The sequence below is a fragment of the Coturnix japonica genome, chromosome 9 (assembly GCF_054131305.1).
Source record: "Coturnix japonica strain WE chromosome 9, WE-NBRP24, whole genome shotgun sequence".
In the NCBI taxonomy this organism is placed as follows: Eukaryota; Metazoa; Chordata; class Aves; order Galliformes; family Phasianidae; genus Coturnix; species Coturnix japonica.
In genome coordinates this window covers 28,752,573-28,769,369 of record NC_140671.1, presented here as the reverse complement: position 1 = coordinate 28,769,369, position 16,797 = coordinate 28,752,573, and the positions used below count along the sequence as shown (strand labels likewise).

At 45.7% G+C, this 16,797-nt stretch overlaps 1 protein-coding gene across 6 annotated transcripts; it reads right to left on the bottom strand.

The window, feature by feature from the left end:
• Positions 1–4,142: 4,142 nt before the first annotated feature.
• ENO1 (enolase 1) lies at positions 4,143–16,325 on the bottom strand. 6 transcript variants are annotated; one of them, XM_085509802.1, is made up of 12 exons: positions 16,272–16,325; positions 12,852–12,945; positions 11,708–11,803; positions 9,909–9,967; positions 8,788–8,857; positions 8,461–8,594; positions 8,080–8,302; positions 6,508–6,705; positions 6,115–6,316; positions 5,617–5,725; positions 5,106–5,164; positions 4,143–4,601 (listed from the first exon to the last, which is right to left on the bottom strand). In XM_085509802.1, exons 2-12 carry the CDS (start codon positions 12,934–12,936, stop codon positions 4,535–4,537), a joined length of 1,302 nt encoding a protein of 433 aa, XP_085365928.1. In that variant the 5' UTR covers positions 12,937–12,945; positions 16,272–16,325; the 3' UTR covers positions 4,143–4,534. The 6 variants fall into 6 exon arrangements, with proteins under 6 accessions (XP_085365928.1, XP_085365926.1, XP_015738218.2 ...); XM_085509800.1 differs by lacking the exon at positions 9,909–9,967 and adding an exon at positions 9,600–9,658; XM_015882732.2 differs by having other exon boundaries at positions 16,257–16,294.
• Between the last annotated feature and the right edge of the window lie 472 nt (positions 16,326–16,797).

Here is a 16,797-nt window from a genome sequence, read left to right as displayed (position 1 = left end):
CCAGCAAGTTCCTTTCAAAGAAATATAGCTCATCCCAAAAGGCACCACAACAAGCTGGGGAGTCAAAGCAGGGCAGGCCAAGATGCCTTTCGAGGGATGCAGCAGGGCATGGCATGGGCAGCACTCAGCACAGACTGCAGCTGGGCACAGAGTGAGACAGAGACATCATTGTGGGGGGGATGCTGGGGAGCATCCTGCCACGTGCAAGCAGGAGGTGAAAAAACACTTGTCTGTGCTTGAGGCAATAAAATCAGAGCAAGCCCCAGGATTCAACTGAGCCGAGCAGCTCCTGCGGGGAGCAGAATCAATCGGCTGCTCAATTACAGTTTTATTTCTTTTTAAAATCAATGGTCTGGGAAGAAAATCTCACATTTTTGAATAGCAACAAAAGACTTAAAGGCAGCAGGGATGGAATGTGGGCACTGAGCAATCCAGGACACCAACATGACCTGCACTGTGTTATGAACATGTATAAGGCCAAGTCCCTGCTCTAGGGACAGAGCTGTCCCTGCAGGATGGCAGCTGGATAGTCAGCAGCCAGCAGGAGCTCCACCAGAAGCAATTATGTGATTCATAGGCAAAATTATGTGCAAAACAGGAGAGGAAACAAGAAAAATCAGAAAAGCAGAGGAGCAGAAAACATGCCTTGCCCTGACAGCTTCAGTTTCTGAATGATGTGCTGACTCCCCACCAGGGGCTAATGCCTTGGGAGAAAGCCTTGACGCATTCAGCTTCCCATCAATTAGAGCAGGAGGGCATCCTTCCCTTCTGTCCAGAACAAGCTCTCTGCTTCAGGGCCAGTACAGGAGCTGGAACTCATGATACTGGAGGGAAATGATTAATAAGAGGCAGGCAGTTACCTCTGTGAACCTAGAAATAGAACCAGTGGGTAATGGGAGATCTTTCCCACTCCAGCTCTTTGCATCACTCCATTATGTATCCCCGTTACCTCAATAGCTCCCTAAAGTGCCACCTGCCTCTCCCCTCTGCTCATCAGTCATCTCTTCTGCCTGCTTCTCACTGCAGATCCGCTTTTGAGGCTGCCTGCTATTCTCAGAATAGCCTCCCAGTCCATGTTTGCTAAGCTGACGCCTCCTCCTCCTCCTCCAAAGAGTGCCAGCCCTGCAAATTATTACAGTAATAAAGACACTGGCTGTGCTACATTTGCACTCTGTTATAAAGAACAGCCTTTCGAGCAGGAGCTCTGTGGGGACAGCATGGAGCAGTGAGGAGCTGTGCAGCAGGACTGAGCCCTGATTAAGGAGCAGTCACAGCTTTCCTCCTCTCCAGCACTGCAGGTTTAGGTTTTGATTTCCTGCCATCAAATCGTGCTCCCTGTTCACTTATTCCCCTCACTCCAAACACACACACACTCACAAAATTACCAATCATTCACATTCCTCTAACACACTTTACATTCTTATCTACAAACCACAGTCATGTGTTGCAGCACTTTGCTATTCTGGTCTCTTTTCTTCCTTCAGAAGTAACTGCTTTCAATGCCATAGCCTCATTAGGTGGAGTCTGAATTGCCTGAAGCTGGAAGCACCTTGCTGGTCTGGCCCAAATACTCTCTGTGATTTAACTTGAAAGCTTTATATAGCTCTGGTCTGATGGGACAGGGTAAGCACTGTCTTTGACATTGTGGGATCGTGTTGCTAGTGCAGAAAAGAGGATACAGCTCAACAGCATCTGACTTCATGGTTTCTGACATTAGAATCCAAGTAATGTTCTCCTAACCTTGCCCCTCTATAAGTGAATTCCTCATTTTTTTTCCCCAAGACAAAACATTTGTTAATTGCATCTATAACAGCTCCCTATCTGAACAGATAACAAAGCGTGAATGATAATTAATTAATAGCCAGATTTTGATCCCAGTGTGGTTAATCAATACGAGTCTCTTTTGACAGAGCTGGGACCAACCTCAACAGAGGAGCAATTCCAGCTCCGGGGACTCACTCCTCCTCCAGATTTCTATAATCACACACAAGTACAAAAGACCAGCCAGTGCTTGTGTGCATTATCTCATCACAGCTGTACTGCCAGGCAGGGCTTTGTCACCTCACAGCAGCTGCTGAGCTGCTTTCCTAACCATAATTTCTGCCTTTCTGTTGCTTTATGAAGAGAACACCTCCAGGTATAAACACTGAGGCCAGGTAAGGTGGGCTGGGAATTGAGAATCCACTTTCAGGAGCAGCAGGTAAAAAACAACCACAGTTGCTGCTTCCTAACACAGTTATGCTAAAAAGCTTCCTAAACCATTCTGCATATATTACAAGCTTGCCGCTTTGACAGAAGAAATAAAATCCCTTGATAGGATTTGTGTGTAATTAGCTGGTATATTCATTTAACAGGTCTAATTCAGAGATCAGCTGTGTGTGAAAAGTGCACCAGGTTTTAAATCTGCACGGAGTGCAACCAGCTTAGACCAATGCCTCATGAAAGGACAATTTTGCACAGGAAGAAGCATTTACCATGGACTGAGCTGCAGCTGGTAAATTTGGTATTTATAGCAAAGCTCTTCTTAAGGGCTTGACAGAGGAGACAAATCTCATAAGGAGAGGCAGTTGCCAGCTATCCAACAAAGCAGCAATGTTGTCATTGCACCAGTTATTGTCTTTGCAGGGAGCTTTGTTGCAGCAACCAGCTGTGCCTGTATTTGCTTTCAGAGCCCAGCTGCTGAGCTGGCTGCAGGGCCAAGGCAAGCCAAAGCCACACAGTGCCCACAAATCTATTTTCCCCAACCTAAATATGGAGATGTTTAAATCAAGGTTCTGATAGCAAGCACCTTTCAATATCAGGGGCATAAAACGTGCCGTTTCCTCCTTACTGATTTATATCTATACAAGGTATAGGATTATTTGCAACTAAATGAAGCACTGCAACGCAGGCAATGGCCACAGTGGGGCACTGCTGTGCTCCTTACAACACTGATTTCCAGCCGTGGGTGCTTTGATTATTTGGAATTAAAGAGCAGTCACTGAAGTGAATCAAATTCATCTCTTCCTCATAAATCAGTCACTATGGAAAAGATCGTAAGCCTTAAGAATTGGCTTTAACAACCCCTCCCTCAATTACACACCATTTTTCCAGTCTACCTGGTAAGGTTTTAACATTCTAACTCCACCCTGCTGAAGGCTCACCTAAATAGCACTGGTGGCACAGTCCACAGATGAGCAGGAATTCTTCATCCCCAACATTAGCACTGACTGGGGACAAGCTGTACTTTGCAGTCTCTCCTCCCACTGAAGCGGCAGAGCTGTGACCTGAACAAAGCAAAGGCTTCTGGAAACGTATTAGCTCCTATGTCTCTTGTTTACAGCCATCTGTTTTCCAACAGCTGGGAAGCCCCTGAAGTCTTTTCTTCCCATCCAGCACCACCCCCCCACCCCATGAAATACAGCACCTAGCTGCTAATAGGGTAAAAATTAAGTGCAGCCATCACATCCATTTTCAATTATAACTTGTATCACAATGCTACTAATGAATATAAAACCAATCGCTGTATTTAACTAAAGTTTTAATTCAATATGGCACCCCACTCTTACTGGGCTTTCTTGTGCTGTTAGATGAAAATCTTTACAAACTACACAATCTTCTACAAACACTGTTTTAACTTATTTCATGTATAGCTTTACCCCTCCTTTAACTCCTCCCTTCTATTTCCAGGCACAAGGGTTCACAAGAGAACTGCTCCACAATAAATTCACTTGCAGTATTGCCAACTGTCAACCTCCTGCTATACATTAAGGCTACCACTGATTTTCTTCACTACTGAAGAGAAGAACAAGCAGCCATCTGCAGCAGCCTATTGTAAATGTCAATCACAGCACCTGCGAGGACACAGCTCACCTTTTGCTAAATTAAGAGGTCCTGAGCTTTCCTCTTCCCCTCCAGGATTATAATTTAGCTCTTAGAAACCTGCTCCTAGTCCTACTTGTACACGACTAAACACATCCTTAAGGCTACTTCTTGATTACAGACATACATTCAACTAATTGTCTATTGGTCGCAAAGCAATTGAAATCCACCTCCCAGCCACAGTCCATCTCAGTCAGCGCAACAGCTTGAAACAGGACGTATTTAATGGAAGGCATCCATTTTCCTCAGCCTCTTCCAAAACAACTCAAAGTCACACCTTGTTGGGTTGTTGGATGCTTTTATTTGTCACATGTAAAAACACTACTACTTCTGTTTGCAGGTACCTCTTACTGCATTGCAAGTCACAGCTCCAAACACTGAAGAACAGATAGACAGAGAAGTGTTTATGCCCAGTGTTAAAAAGTCTTGGTTCCAGAAGATGTTTATCACACAAAACCCCACTGAGACTGTTCTAGAAAAGCAGCAGAGCATTACAAGTAACAGATTAGAGCTGGTGAGAACACTAGGTAAAGGAGTCATCTAGGGGGAAGGGAGAAGACCTGCAAACTTTACGTTTTCCTTCAGCTGCCCTTATCTTTCTAATGCAGGAAACTGTGATCTAAACAGGTGACTAGTGCTTTAAACCAGAGCGGGGTGGCACGATCCAGACAGCTTATTTACGAGGGTTCCTGAAGTTTCTTCCAGCAAAAAGGGCCTTGCTGCCAAGCTCCTCTTCAATTCTGATGGAAAGGCAACAAAATGCTGGTATGAGCAGTCAGTGTAGAGCTGCATTAGTACAGCTGCTAGCCTTACACCAAACTACCTCATCTGCCTAATGCCAACAATGCTGTAACAATTAAATCATTAGTCAATTCCCTTCAAGTAACTTCAGAACTTATAAATACTCCACTACATTGGTTGCTATCTCCTACATAATCCTGCTCAAATACTTCCAACTCTCATCCAAGGGAAATGTCTCATGCAGAGAACAATTCCTCAAAGATGCGATATCACAGGATGCTTGGTATAACATTCCTATTTTAACTCCACATTGAGAATAACTAATCCAACTCACCATTGAGCCAACCACCAACCCAGAAACATCTCAGCCAGTGTCAGTTTATGTACTTCTGCATCTCAGAAACTGAGCAGCTCAAAAGCAAGCTGGACCCAAATGCATTAATAATGCAGATCCATTCTATGTCAAGCCTAACTTGCAACCCTTTTCCCACTGTGAGTCTCACCTCAGCAGCTGGTTGTACTTGGCTAGACGCTCAGATCGGCAAGGGGCACCAGTTTTGATCTGAAAGGGAAACCAAAGCTCATCAGTAACTACAGCAGAAAGCCACAGAAGCAAATACAGAGCTATTCTATTCAGAGTGACAAGATCTATTCACCACAGTGACAAGATTTCAGCATCAGGCTATGAACTCCTGTATACTTGATCAAGATAAAGATGGGGAACAGAAACCAGTGTTCATTCACTAACATTCACTGCCTGGAAATCCTGACACACCCAATGGAATTCACTTTCAGATCTTTTTTTCTTTTTACATTCCTGGTTAAAGGTGAGTTTACACAAGATAGTATGTTCCAGTGCCACATTCCCATAAAGCAGATGAGTTCCTGCTTCTATATACAGGAAGACCTTCATGCCTTAAGTCACAGAATACGCCATCTACAATGCATCACGGCTTCATCATCACATTATCTTAACAGGCAAGAAGGCAGATTACAGCAACTACAGACACAAACCTGACCAGTGCAGAGACCAACCACCAGATCAGCAATGAAGGTATCTTCTGTTTCTCCAGAGCGGTGACTCACCATCACACCCCAGCCATTGGACTGGGCAAGCTTGCAACTGGAAGAGATAAGCAGTGTCACATTATCCTCATCTGCATAGCAGCCTTTGCTCTGGTCAGACTGCCAAGCACCGGGTGTTCCCAGATTTGGCAAGGCAGAACTGCTCTTCAGTATATGTTAGGGCAAGAATCATGTGAAAGCTTAGTGTCACAGAGCTGCTTTCACACATGCCTACACCTAGTGTCTGACGTGCCTATATGATAGGAAGGACATGAAGGTACAGGTGTTTACTTGCCAGCATTCTCAGTTAACAGTTATTCATCCCTTCACAAATGCCTCATCATCAGATTTCTATTCCACTAGACTTTGCTCAGCCCTCTCAGCTATTCAACCTCTTATGCAAAGCAGGACCCCTCACCCTAACATGGTAGAAAATGGGGAACTTACGCTTGCAGAGACTCTGTCACAGAGCCAATCTGGTTGACCTTAAGGAGTAGGCAGTTGCAAGCTTTCTCCTCCACAGCCTTGGCAATACGCTTCGGGTTGGTCACAGTCAGATCATCGCCAACCACTTGGATGTCAACAGAGGAAGTGAACTTCTTCCAGGCAGCCCAGTCATCCTGATCAAAAGGGTCTTCAATGGACACCACTGCAGAGGGACAGAAGGAGATTTAGGATCTGGGCTGCTTTCAAACAAGTATTACCCACTACAGCCTCTAGGAAGCTCACTGTTTGCTCAGCTCTTGACTTGCACACAAGGGAGGCCACATCTCAACTCCTCCTTCAGCAGTCAACCCCTACTATCTGCTGCTAATATGGTCCTGGAACTTTCGAACTTACATGGGTAGTTCTTCACAAAGCCCTTGTACAGGTCAGCCAGCTGGTCAGGAGTAATGTATCTGCTAGGATCATCAGGGGATTTGAAGTCCAGGTCATACTTTCCATCACGGTAGAACTCTGAGGCAGCCACATCCATGCCAATGACAACCTTATCAGTGTAGCCAGCCTTGCCAATAGCAGTCTTCAGCAACTCCAGACCTGAAACATCAGAAGGTAACTGTGAGATCTTGAACACCTTAACACAAAGCTGTTCATTTGCTAGCAGCACATTGTCTTGGGCAAGAATTTCCATTACTCCCTGCAAAAAGCCTGAAGGCCACGCGGAAAAGGATCTTCTGAAATAACTGGAACAGAATATTTGAATACTGCACTCAGATTAATATCCCTGAGACAGCAATTGCTAATCTCTTCAGGCAGGGCTACAGTCCAAAGAGCTGAAGACTAGATGATACTACATTATCTTTCAGCTTTATGAATATGGGCAGGAAGCACTGACCATACTCAAATCCCCTTTAAGCCCCAGATCAGGTGCTGCTGCACCTAAATACTGACGTGCAATGCAATGCACAACACAACTTTGCATCTGCTGTTCTCCACTTGCACACAACTGGCAATCTAACTCTTCAGTACAAGCCTCTACATTCTACCCATTACGCTACTTTGCTTTAAGAAGAGCCCAGGCAGTGAAAACCAGTAGGTTCACAACCAGGAAGACTTCCAAGCATTCCCAACTCCAAGCCTAACGGTCAGGTCAGCCAAGCTATTTACAGTAGGAAGCTTAAAGTGTTTTTAAAGATACTAATGTCATACAAGCTGCAAGAGCAGCTGCTGCCAGCAACACAGATTCCTTGGACTGTAATAGCCATCCAAAGTCATCTTCATTGATGTCTGCTAGTGTACAGACCTAGTAAAAGCTGCATGCTCCTGCAGGACTCAAACACATCAACTTCCAGTGCTGGCTCCTCACCTTCAAGCATCAGAAAAGGTAACTGCAGCTCAGAGGCCAACAATATAACCAGCAGCTTTAAACCATGCCAGTGATTGAAGAGTTGTAGTACTGCCCTTTATGGTGCACACTTCTTTGGTAGGAACAAGCATTTATTTGACTTCCTTAAGTCAGACTGCGTCCCCACTTCCCTGAAGGCTTCTGAACAGAACTGTCTTGCTGTGGAAGCAGCAAATGCCCCAGCCTCCCAAGCTGACCTGAATGCAGCCTCACATATTAGTTATAGTTCAAACTGTTCTCCTTTGTCAGCAAAAATAAACCCAACAAAACAATTCCACTAAACTGTGACTACTGACATTAAGAAACTCAAGATACATTATGTACCCACTTCACCCTTTTCAATTGCAAAGTCTGCTTCATTTCAGTACAGAACTGGTGAGGAAGGCACTCAGGTCAAAGCCATCCTGTCAAACAGCATGAGCTTACATCCAAGGGAGCAGCTCTGTGGTCCTATACTGGACCACATCCATACAAGATCTTAGAGATCTTCAAAGCAGAAGCAGAACAAAGAAACAGCAGCAACTGGTGACCAGTTAGGTCTCCTCCCACACTAAAGTCATTTTTACCTTCTTTATTTTCAAGGATATTGGGGGCAAAGCCACCCTCATCACCCACGTTGGTTGCATCCTTGCCATACTTCTCCTTGATAACATTCTTGAGATTGTGATAGACCTCTGCACCAATGCGCATCGCCTCCTTGAAGCTGCTAGCACCCACAGGGAGGATCATGAACTCCTGCATAGCCAGCTTGTTACCAGCATGGGAGCCACCGTTGATGACATTGAAAGCCTTGAAGTAATCCAAAGGAAAAGTCATTTAACATATTTCATTGTGAGTAGTCAACAGCAAGAGATACTCCACTACCAAGATAATTTAACTCGAGACCAAATGACATTGCAAGCACCTGGTCAGATCATGTCTCTGACGAGTGTTATAAGGAAACTTACAGGAACAGGCAGAATGACTTCAGAGTTTCCAGCAAGGTCAGCAATGTGGCGGTACAGGGGGACACCCTTCTCAGCAGCACCAGCTTTGCAAACAGCCAGGGATACACCCAAGATGGCATTGGCACCAAATTTAGCTGAAATAGAACAGATTGTTTACAGAAAAATGACATTTTCCTGAAGAGATTCAGCAATATCAGCAGTCATGGTCTCGGTTAGGTAAGTGCACAGCATAAGCCATTTACCTTACCAGAAACAACGTGCAGTACATTAGACCTATATGACAGCCTTCATCTTTTCATGCCTCACTACAGCACAAAGCCCACTTACATTTGTTCTCTGTTCCATCCATTTCCAGCATCAGTTTGTCTATCTTCTCTTGCTCCACCACACTGAGTTTCTGCAGAGAGAAACAGGCAAAACACTGTGTGAAGAGCAACATGGCTCAGAGAACTCCCACCTACCCACTGCAGCTTTATTTCCCCGGCAGGCACCAGGAACTGCTTAAGCTCAACTACCAACAGTAACCTAGTTCTTATTGTTATCAAACAGCAACATCTTCTGGTCACTTCCAACAGACCACAAAGGCTGAGCTAAGTCTGACAAATCAAAAGCTCCCTTTATTCTTCACATTCAGAGCTATAAGGCCAGGCCCTCTGACTACCTAACTGTTTGCGCCCTCTGCTCCCTTACTGCAAGCTCAAAGACAACTGGCTTGCTCAGGTCACAAACCCACCTGCAACTCAGTACATACTGTTAGGAATTGCAACTTTACTAGGATTCCTTTCTGCCTTCCAAGTTAACCCAGACAAAACCCAGCCACCATCACTGTGTCCCACCCCTCACAACCCCCCATTCAGCTGCCCCATAACGCAGCCTGCATCTTCAATGCACTCCACTGAGATCCCCAGGTGCTGAAGTGTTGTTGCACACTACTGGAGATTCTTTTGATTAAGTGTTAGAGATGCAATCATTAAGGGAAGCAATTACTGTAGGTCAGTTTTTTCTCATGCACTCCAATACACAGACTAACATCCCCCAGGTAATACAGATCCTGTAATTGCCTATAGAGAGAAAACCCATCAGCCAGGATGCACTGGACTGGCATTAACTGATGTTAGCAGAAGACAGATTGCTCCTACCTTGCTAACCAGTGCAGGTGCAATTGTTTTATTGACGTGCTCAACAGCTTTTGAGACACCTGGAAAGAACAAGCAAATCAGACACCAGTCAACCACACTTGTTATGCAGGCATTAGTAGATGATCTCAATACCATCTCATGCTATTCAAATCCTGAGCTCACTGCTGAACACTTAAAGACACCATCTCAACTGAATGGAGGTTGCATGAAGTATCATCTAGAAATGCCTGCTGCAACGTTAGTTTGCAAGACCATGCACTGGAGAAGTCTGTCCAAGTGACAAGGTTGCACTAAAAGCACATCCATTACCTGTGTGCATAATGCTGTCCCCAGGAACTCGTTAACATATTTAACAGCTCTGGATACACCTGACAGAAGCGAAATGGACAAGAGAATCAAGGAAGAGATGAAAGCTCACAGCCAAAGACAAAAATCAGTCATGCAAGAAAAAGCAAAGGTCACAGATAGGGAAACAGACCTACAGATCCCCAGGTGTCTGACACTGAGCAGTAGCCCAGAAACAAAAGGGCTCAGAGGGCAGAGGAAGTTGTGCAGCAGTCAGCCAGGCTGTGTTTTTGTTCTTCCCACCTTGGTTTGGTACTGCAGAATCAATTGCAGACCCAAACCAAGTGGCCAAATGACAGCATTTAGAATTAGTTTTAGAATAGCCTGCTCCTACCCATTGATAAAGTGTAGGATTAGAGAAAAAGAAAAAAACTTTCCCCTGCAAGTTAAGCATGCAGCAGCTCAGGCATTTATTTCACTGTTTGCCATCATTCTGTAACACTCCTGAAGCATCACCTTAGCACACATATTTTACATTTGATACAACAACAAAGAGAATACAATGTCTGCACCCAGGTGTAACAATTTAAGTGGGCTGTTAACACAGCAAGGAAGAGCATGTAAACACAGCACCTCTCTTTCTAGTCTTCATGGACCACTGTTAGTTAAAACAAGAGCTCCAGTATCAACTTGTTTCCTTCCCATAAGCACAGATCAGTTGCCAGCTACCAGCATCAACCTAAGGAATGCTGTCATCCCTGCAGTGCATTTAAATACCCCTGGAAACCTACACTTCAGAACCCAATAAATGCTAATTCAGTGTACCCTGAACTGCATTAATTGCCTTTAAGTCCACAAATTTATATTACAGACACCTTCCAGCTACATACAACCCATCCCATTTGGTGAGGTGTTTTTAAACTCATGTTGCTTGCCAGGAGATACAAAACCCTGAGCTGTGACAGCCTGCTGAAGAAGCTCATACTCTGCTGCCTAGTTAACTGCCCATGAAGAAGTGGCTACAGTATCAGGTTTAGCAGCTCTAAGCACACATACATTTAGCACACTGAGCTAAGTACGCATTTATATTGCTCAGGGAAATGATGCCTTAAGTGGAAAGCAGAACCTCTTCTGTTCTTTGGTATATTTAGTCATCTACAGTTTACTCTGCACTGTAGCAGTAGCCATCTTGAATCTTGAGCAATTACCCACTTTAAATGTTGGAGCCCTACTGCCCAAGTTCTAAGAGGAACTGAAGAATTGTTACTAGGATGTTTATTAATGTCCTGCTGGACACTGTTATTCATTTCCCTCTGTGCTACTTTCTACACCAGTCTGCTGACTGTTTACTTGCTTTTCAGGATATCTAATCAGTCTACAGGCAACTAAAACACAGTAACTAAAACAAACCAGTATTATGACTATCCACAGTGAAAGACAAAAGTCAAATGACTTTAGCTACGATGCAGCCTGAAGTGGAAGCACTTCAGTGATTACTCTTACAGTGCTGCATGCTCCCCATTGCCAGCAGTTGGCATGAACTACAAACTCAGGACTTGGCATGCTGCGATCTAACAAGTCTTACAGTGCCACTGTAGACATTTAACAACAGCTGTTTGACTTTCTTCACTCCAATTGCACAGTCTATGTGCAGGTACACACATCTTACTGTTCATCACTTTCACTTCATTGCCATGCCTTATACAGGCTATGGGAGGCAGTAAAGGAGCCCACGTTTCTGCTAATACAATCTAGCCTAACTCCAGCAGCAATGCTACCACTGTAAATAGCCAAGCCAAACAGACACCCATATTCAGGTTTACCTTTCCCCAGGTAGCGTGTCTTGTCATTGTCACGGAGCTCAAGAGCTTCATAGATTCCAGTTGAGGCACCACTGGGAACAGCAGCTCTGAACATACCTGTTTGTAACAAAAAGAAACTGCCTTAGCACATGGAAAACCACCAAGCATGCCTCACCCACACATCCTCCCAACCTACAGCATGCTTTCACCCCTAGAGATAGGGGAGATCATATCTAAATAAGATCTTACTGATCCTACACGAACTGTCTGCTCCATCAGTGTCACCAATTCAACAGTGTCTCCCCACAGCAAGCTTTCACTCACTTAGAGGAATATATATATTCTCTTCCTGTGTGAATTTCAAAGATACCCATTCGCCCTCCAGTACAGCAGCTTTATTCAGTGAGTCTACTTTTAAGGCCAGTCTAGTCACTGAGCTCTTAAGCTCTTGTGAGATGTGGCAGATAAGACAATTTAGGGACCTGTTTTGCTCATCTGAGCTCTTCGGACTTCACTCTTCCAATTAAGGGTGCTGAACTTCAAGAGCAAATTGGAGTCTGTTCAGATTGTTCAAGATGCCAGCCTTCCACCTCCTGCCTCCCCCTTATCCCACTTAGGCAAAGAGCTTAGTGAGGGCAATCTCATTAAATGACTGCATTAATCTTTTGAGGCAAAAAGATCAGCTATTGAGTTAGTGTACTACAGCCATTGTATTTGCTCATTCCACTGAATCACACTGGTCTGTGTTTGTACAATGCCTTTGTCAGCTCCCATCAAATACTGTATGAACAACTAACAGAAACCAAGGAAAAGTTGTATAATAATTTGAAATATAAGATGTTATATGTGAAAACTCAATTAGACAAGATGCTGGGTCTTGCCCAATTACCAATGCAGAGAAGAAAACCTCATCCAGGATTCAATTCCACAGCAGAAGATCTTCATTACAGAGCTTGAGAAGTTAAACAAGCTCAAGTGCAATCAAACAGACTTAAATGAACACAGGAAAACTAAGTCCATTAGCAACTGCTTAGGGACAGGAAGAAGGTGTTAACTGAGTGGGCCAATGATATCCAAGTTAAACTCAGGACAAGGGGAGGGAGGCACATGACACTGTTTGCATTAATACTTATGCAATACAGACAAATATCTACTAAGGACTCACCCTTGTTGGTGTAGACATCTACCTCAACAGTGGGATTTCCACGGGAATCAAAGATTTCACGGGCCACGATCTTAAGGATGGACATCTTGAATACCTGACAAAAGAGTTGAGCATTAATAATTCATAGCCAGAAGCGTCACCAACAGTCATAGGAACAGCTCAAACACTGCTTTACTCTGTAAGTAAGAAAACTTTTAGCACTGGACTACAGCATTATACAATGAGGAGAGGAACCTCAGCCTAAGCAGGAAGAACCACCTAAAACCAGGAGTTTATATGCTCAGCATATAAAGGCAGTCAGGTAATCCCTATACAGGAAATTTCTGCAGCTAGTTAGAATTCTTTCTGCTAAAAGACTCAAGGGCAACAGCACTCAATATGCACAGCAGCTGTCCAGAGCCCAATGTAACCTGTCTTGAAATAGAAACAGATACCCACAGCTCTAACTAAGCACTAATAGTTACTTCTTTTAAGAAAGGGTGTATCTAGAGGAATAGCTTTTCCTCTTAGAAGGAAGACAGACCACCACAACCTTTGAGAACTCCCTTCTGCCCCAATCTCACACCCCTAAACTTAAGAAAACAACAGTAAGGAATGTCTTATGTAAGCTCAGATAAAAAAATCAAGTCAGATGAATGCCTGTAAGCCATGGAGCAGCACCAAGACAAGTTCATCTGCAGAGAAAGCTCAGCCTCAGAACCATCTGGAAGCTGCTTCTGGCATGTCCATGTGGGTGGTAGCTCTGTATAGCAGAACGGTCACGAATCTCCCTCAGTTCCTGAGATGACAGGCTCACAGCAGCACTTATACCAACACAGGAGGAAGGCAGCTTCACCAACCTTTCATCCTCCACAGGGAAGTTTTCCTTCCTTGTGTTAGAAGACACACGTGGACACTTAGTTTGTCCCCTTGGGACAAAGTGCCCTTCAAACTGCTTTGCCTCTGAGCAGCTGAGTGTCCAAGAGAGCTCAGATATTTTAGATGCTGTCTGCCTTACTGTAAGACTCACACCCTGACAGATGATACGACCGTCCTAAGAAGCAGAGCAAGCTCCAGCCGCCCTCTATGCTGTCAATACTTTAACTTTAATCAGAGAACAAACAAGCTAGAGATAAATCCCTGCAACTTCCACATTTGGAGTCTCATCTATGCAGATACACCTTTCTGCCACATGCTCTAAGCAACCACTAAGGTGAACAACCCCCACTTATCTGAAAAAGGCTTTTGCAGCTTCTTCTGCTGGCACCCACAGTGCTTTGCTTTCCTATTCAGAACCAGCTTTGCTACAAGACATAAGGTGCTCTGCTCTCTGAAAGCACAAGCAGCTCACAGGGAAGTTTTACTGCATTGCAGTTACTGCCTGCTCACCTTCACTAAGGTGTTACTCCAGCAATACAAGCTGCTGGAGCTCCCATTGGTACCCCAGGTCTGACATTACTCAAATGCCCTTGGAAATGACCTCCCCAATAGTCCCTCCCTCTGTTTTTAGAGGGAGGCATTTCACAGCACTGCACCATTCTAAGAATTCCCTGTGTTGGTTTTATTTGCTCATTTTCATGTTCAAGAAACTGTTTTCCCACTGAGTTTTCCCTTGGTAGTGTTCAGCTCACCACAAGCTATAGAGAAGTATTCTGCCTCCCCCCATGCAGCTAGATGGAGAGCCCACACACAGGCCTAGCTCTAGCAATGCTAATTGCACAAGCTAGGACAGTTGTGCTGCCCCTCCAGACCTTTGTACTTTGTGATGGAGCCAGTCAAACACACCGATACCACAGTGGCCATTTATGCACATATTGCCTTAAACCTTGCTTTGTAGACTAATCTACAGCCAAGGTCAGAGCCTCCCCTTTGGTTTCCCAGGCCTTGCTGGGAGCAGACATGTTATTACCTTCTCCAAGGCCACACCACAGCCAAGGCATCACTCCTAGTTCAAGTCTATCAGTTACCAGCTACTCCCTGATGCTGTGCTCCAACAGCAGAGCAGACTCCTCTAATTAACGTTATAAACACATGCAAGCCTGCTACCAATTCCATTAAGACTAATGCATGGAAGCTATGTTGCAGCTATATTTCAATTAACACATGCATTTCTGCAAGAGTCAGTATGGAGAATAAAAACCAGTAGTAGTTTGGTTATAGCTTCTAATAGTTTCTAATTAATTTAGAGTGCTCACCACATAGCTACCATGCAGTTATCAGCAACACTTACACGATTTAACTCTGCAACTCTCATACCAGCACCCTGGAAAAAAAAACAACCTTAATGCTCATTAATCCTTGACCTCACTGCATTAAATCCCAGTATGTATGGACCCAACACGGAACATCCTGCTCTTACTCTTGAGTCCCACGTGGTGCTGGCTCATTGTTAAGGCAATTGAACCCCGTGTGGGGCTGCATGACTCAATCACAGAACTGTAGGGGTTGGAAGGGACCTCTAGAGATCATCGAGTTCAACCCCCCTGCCAAAGCAGGCTCCCTACACCATGCCACACAGGTAGGTGTCGAGGCAGGTCTTAAATATCTCCAGAGAAGGAGACTCCACCACCTCCCTGTGCAGCCTGTTCCAGTGCTCCGTCACCCTCACTGTAAAGAAGTTCTTATTAAGGAACTTCCTATGCTGTATTTCATCCCATTACCCCTAGTCCTATCCCCACGCACTACTGAAAAGAGACCAGCCTCACCACTATGGCTCCCTCACCTCAGGGATCCATAAACCTGGATCCAGTCCCCTCTCAGCCTTCTTTTCTCAAGGCTAAACAGACCCAGTTCCCTAAGTCTCTCCTCATAGTGGAGATGCTCCAGGCCCTTCACCATCTTAGTGGCCTTAATGATGGGATGCTCAGCAACATGGAGGCCTGGAACGACACCACAGCAGCCGTGCTGCTGGGACGGCCTAAGCTGCTTCCTGCCGGGCCCAGCCCCGTGACTCAGCCTCATGTAACGGAACAGAGGCCAAAACCCTCCCGGCATCCAGTTGTTCCGCATATAAATGCCCACAGATGGGCATCACGTTGTGCAGGCCGCTCCCCCGAGTGCTGCCTATAGATAACAGCGATTTAACCCCACCGATAGACCTGAAGAGCCCAGATTTAAGCGTTGACGTAAGACATTAAATATTTGCCGTGAAGCCGAAGGACATCAGGGGGTGAAAGGTCCAAACCGCGACTTACCACCGAGCTGTGGTTTAATCATTAAGAGACAGACGTTAACACGCTAAGCCCCCACAGGCCCAACGGACCATAGGCCCAACGACCACCCAGACGGGCCTGAGGGGAGCACAGGGCACATAGAGCCCAGGCAGGGAGCAGCTCAGCGCCCAGCTCTCCTTATAGCTCAGTTTAACCCTCATATTGGGCCCTTATTACCGCCCTCCTCCCGGCCCACCCCGCTGCCCGCTCTCACCGCTCCGCACCGCACCCGGCTCAACGCTGACTGAGAACGAGCCGCTGCGTTCGCGCCCGGCCTATACCCACCTCACGCCCGCCTCCCATCTCCTATTGGCCAACTCAGCCACCTGCTGTTTCACCATTGGTCGGTTTTAACGCATGCTGATCGCTCATTGGTTGGCAACGCCTCGCGCCAGCAGCGGTTCGGAAGGCGTGCGCTACGTGCCGAGGCGGCCTGGCCCGGCTTTGCACACGGCGCGTGGAAAATCCCACTGGGGATGCGCGTGCACGGCGGCGCGCTCACGGCGGCGCGTTCACGGCAACGCGCGGGGGCGCGCACGGAGCGGGGGATGCTGCAGGGAACAAAGGGCTGCGGCCGAGCACTGAACTGATGCACCAAAGGCAGCAGTGCTTGGTATCAAGCACTCAATGCATCACAGCAGGGCCCAGCAGCATGCAATGGCGTTAGGAGTCTGTACAGAGGATATTGCATGCCAGGAAGGAAAAAAAAGACCTCAACAGCTGGAGTCGAATGGCTGCATTATGGGCAGATCTCA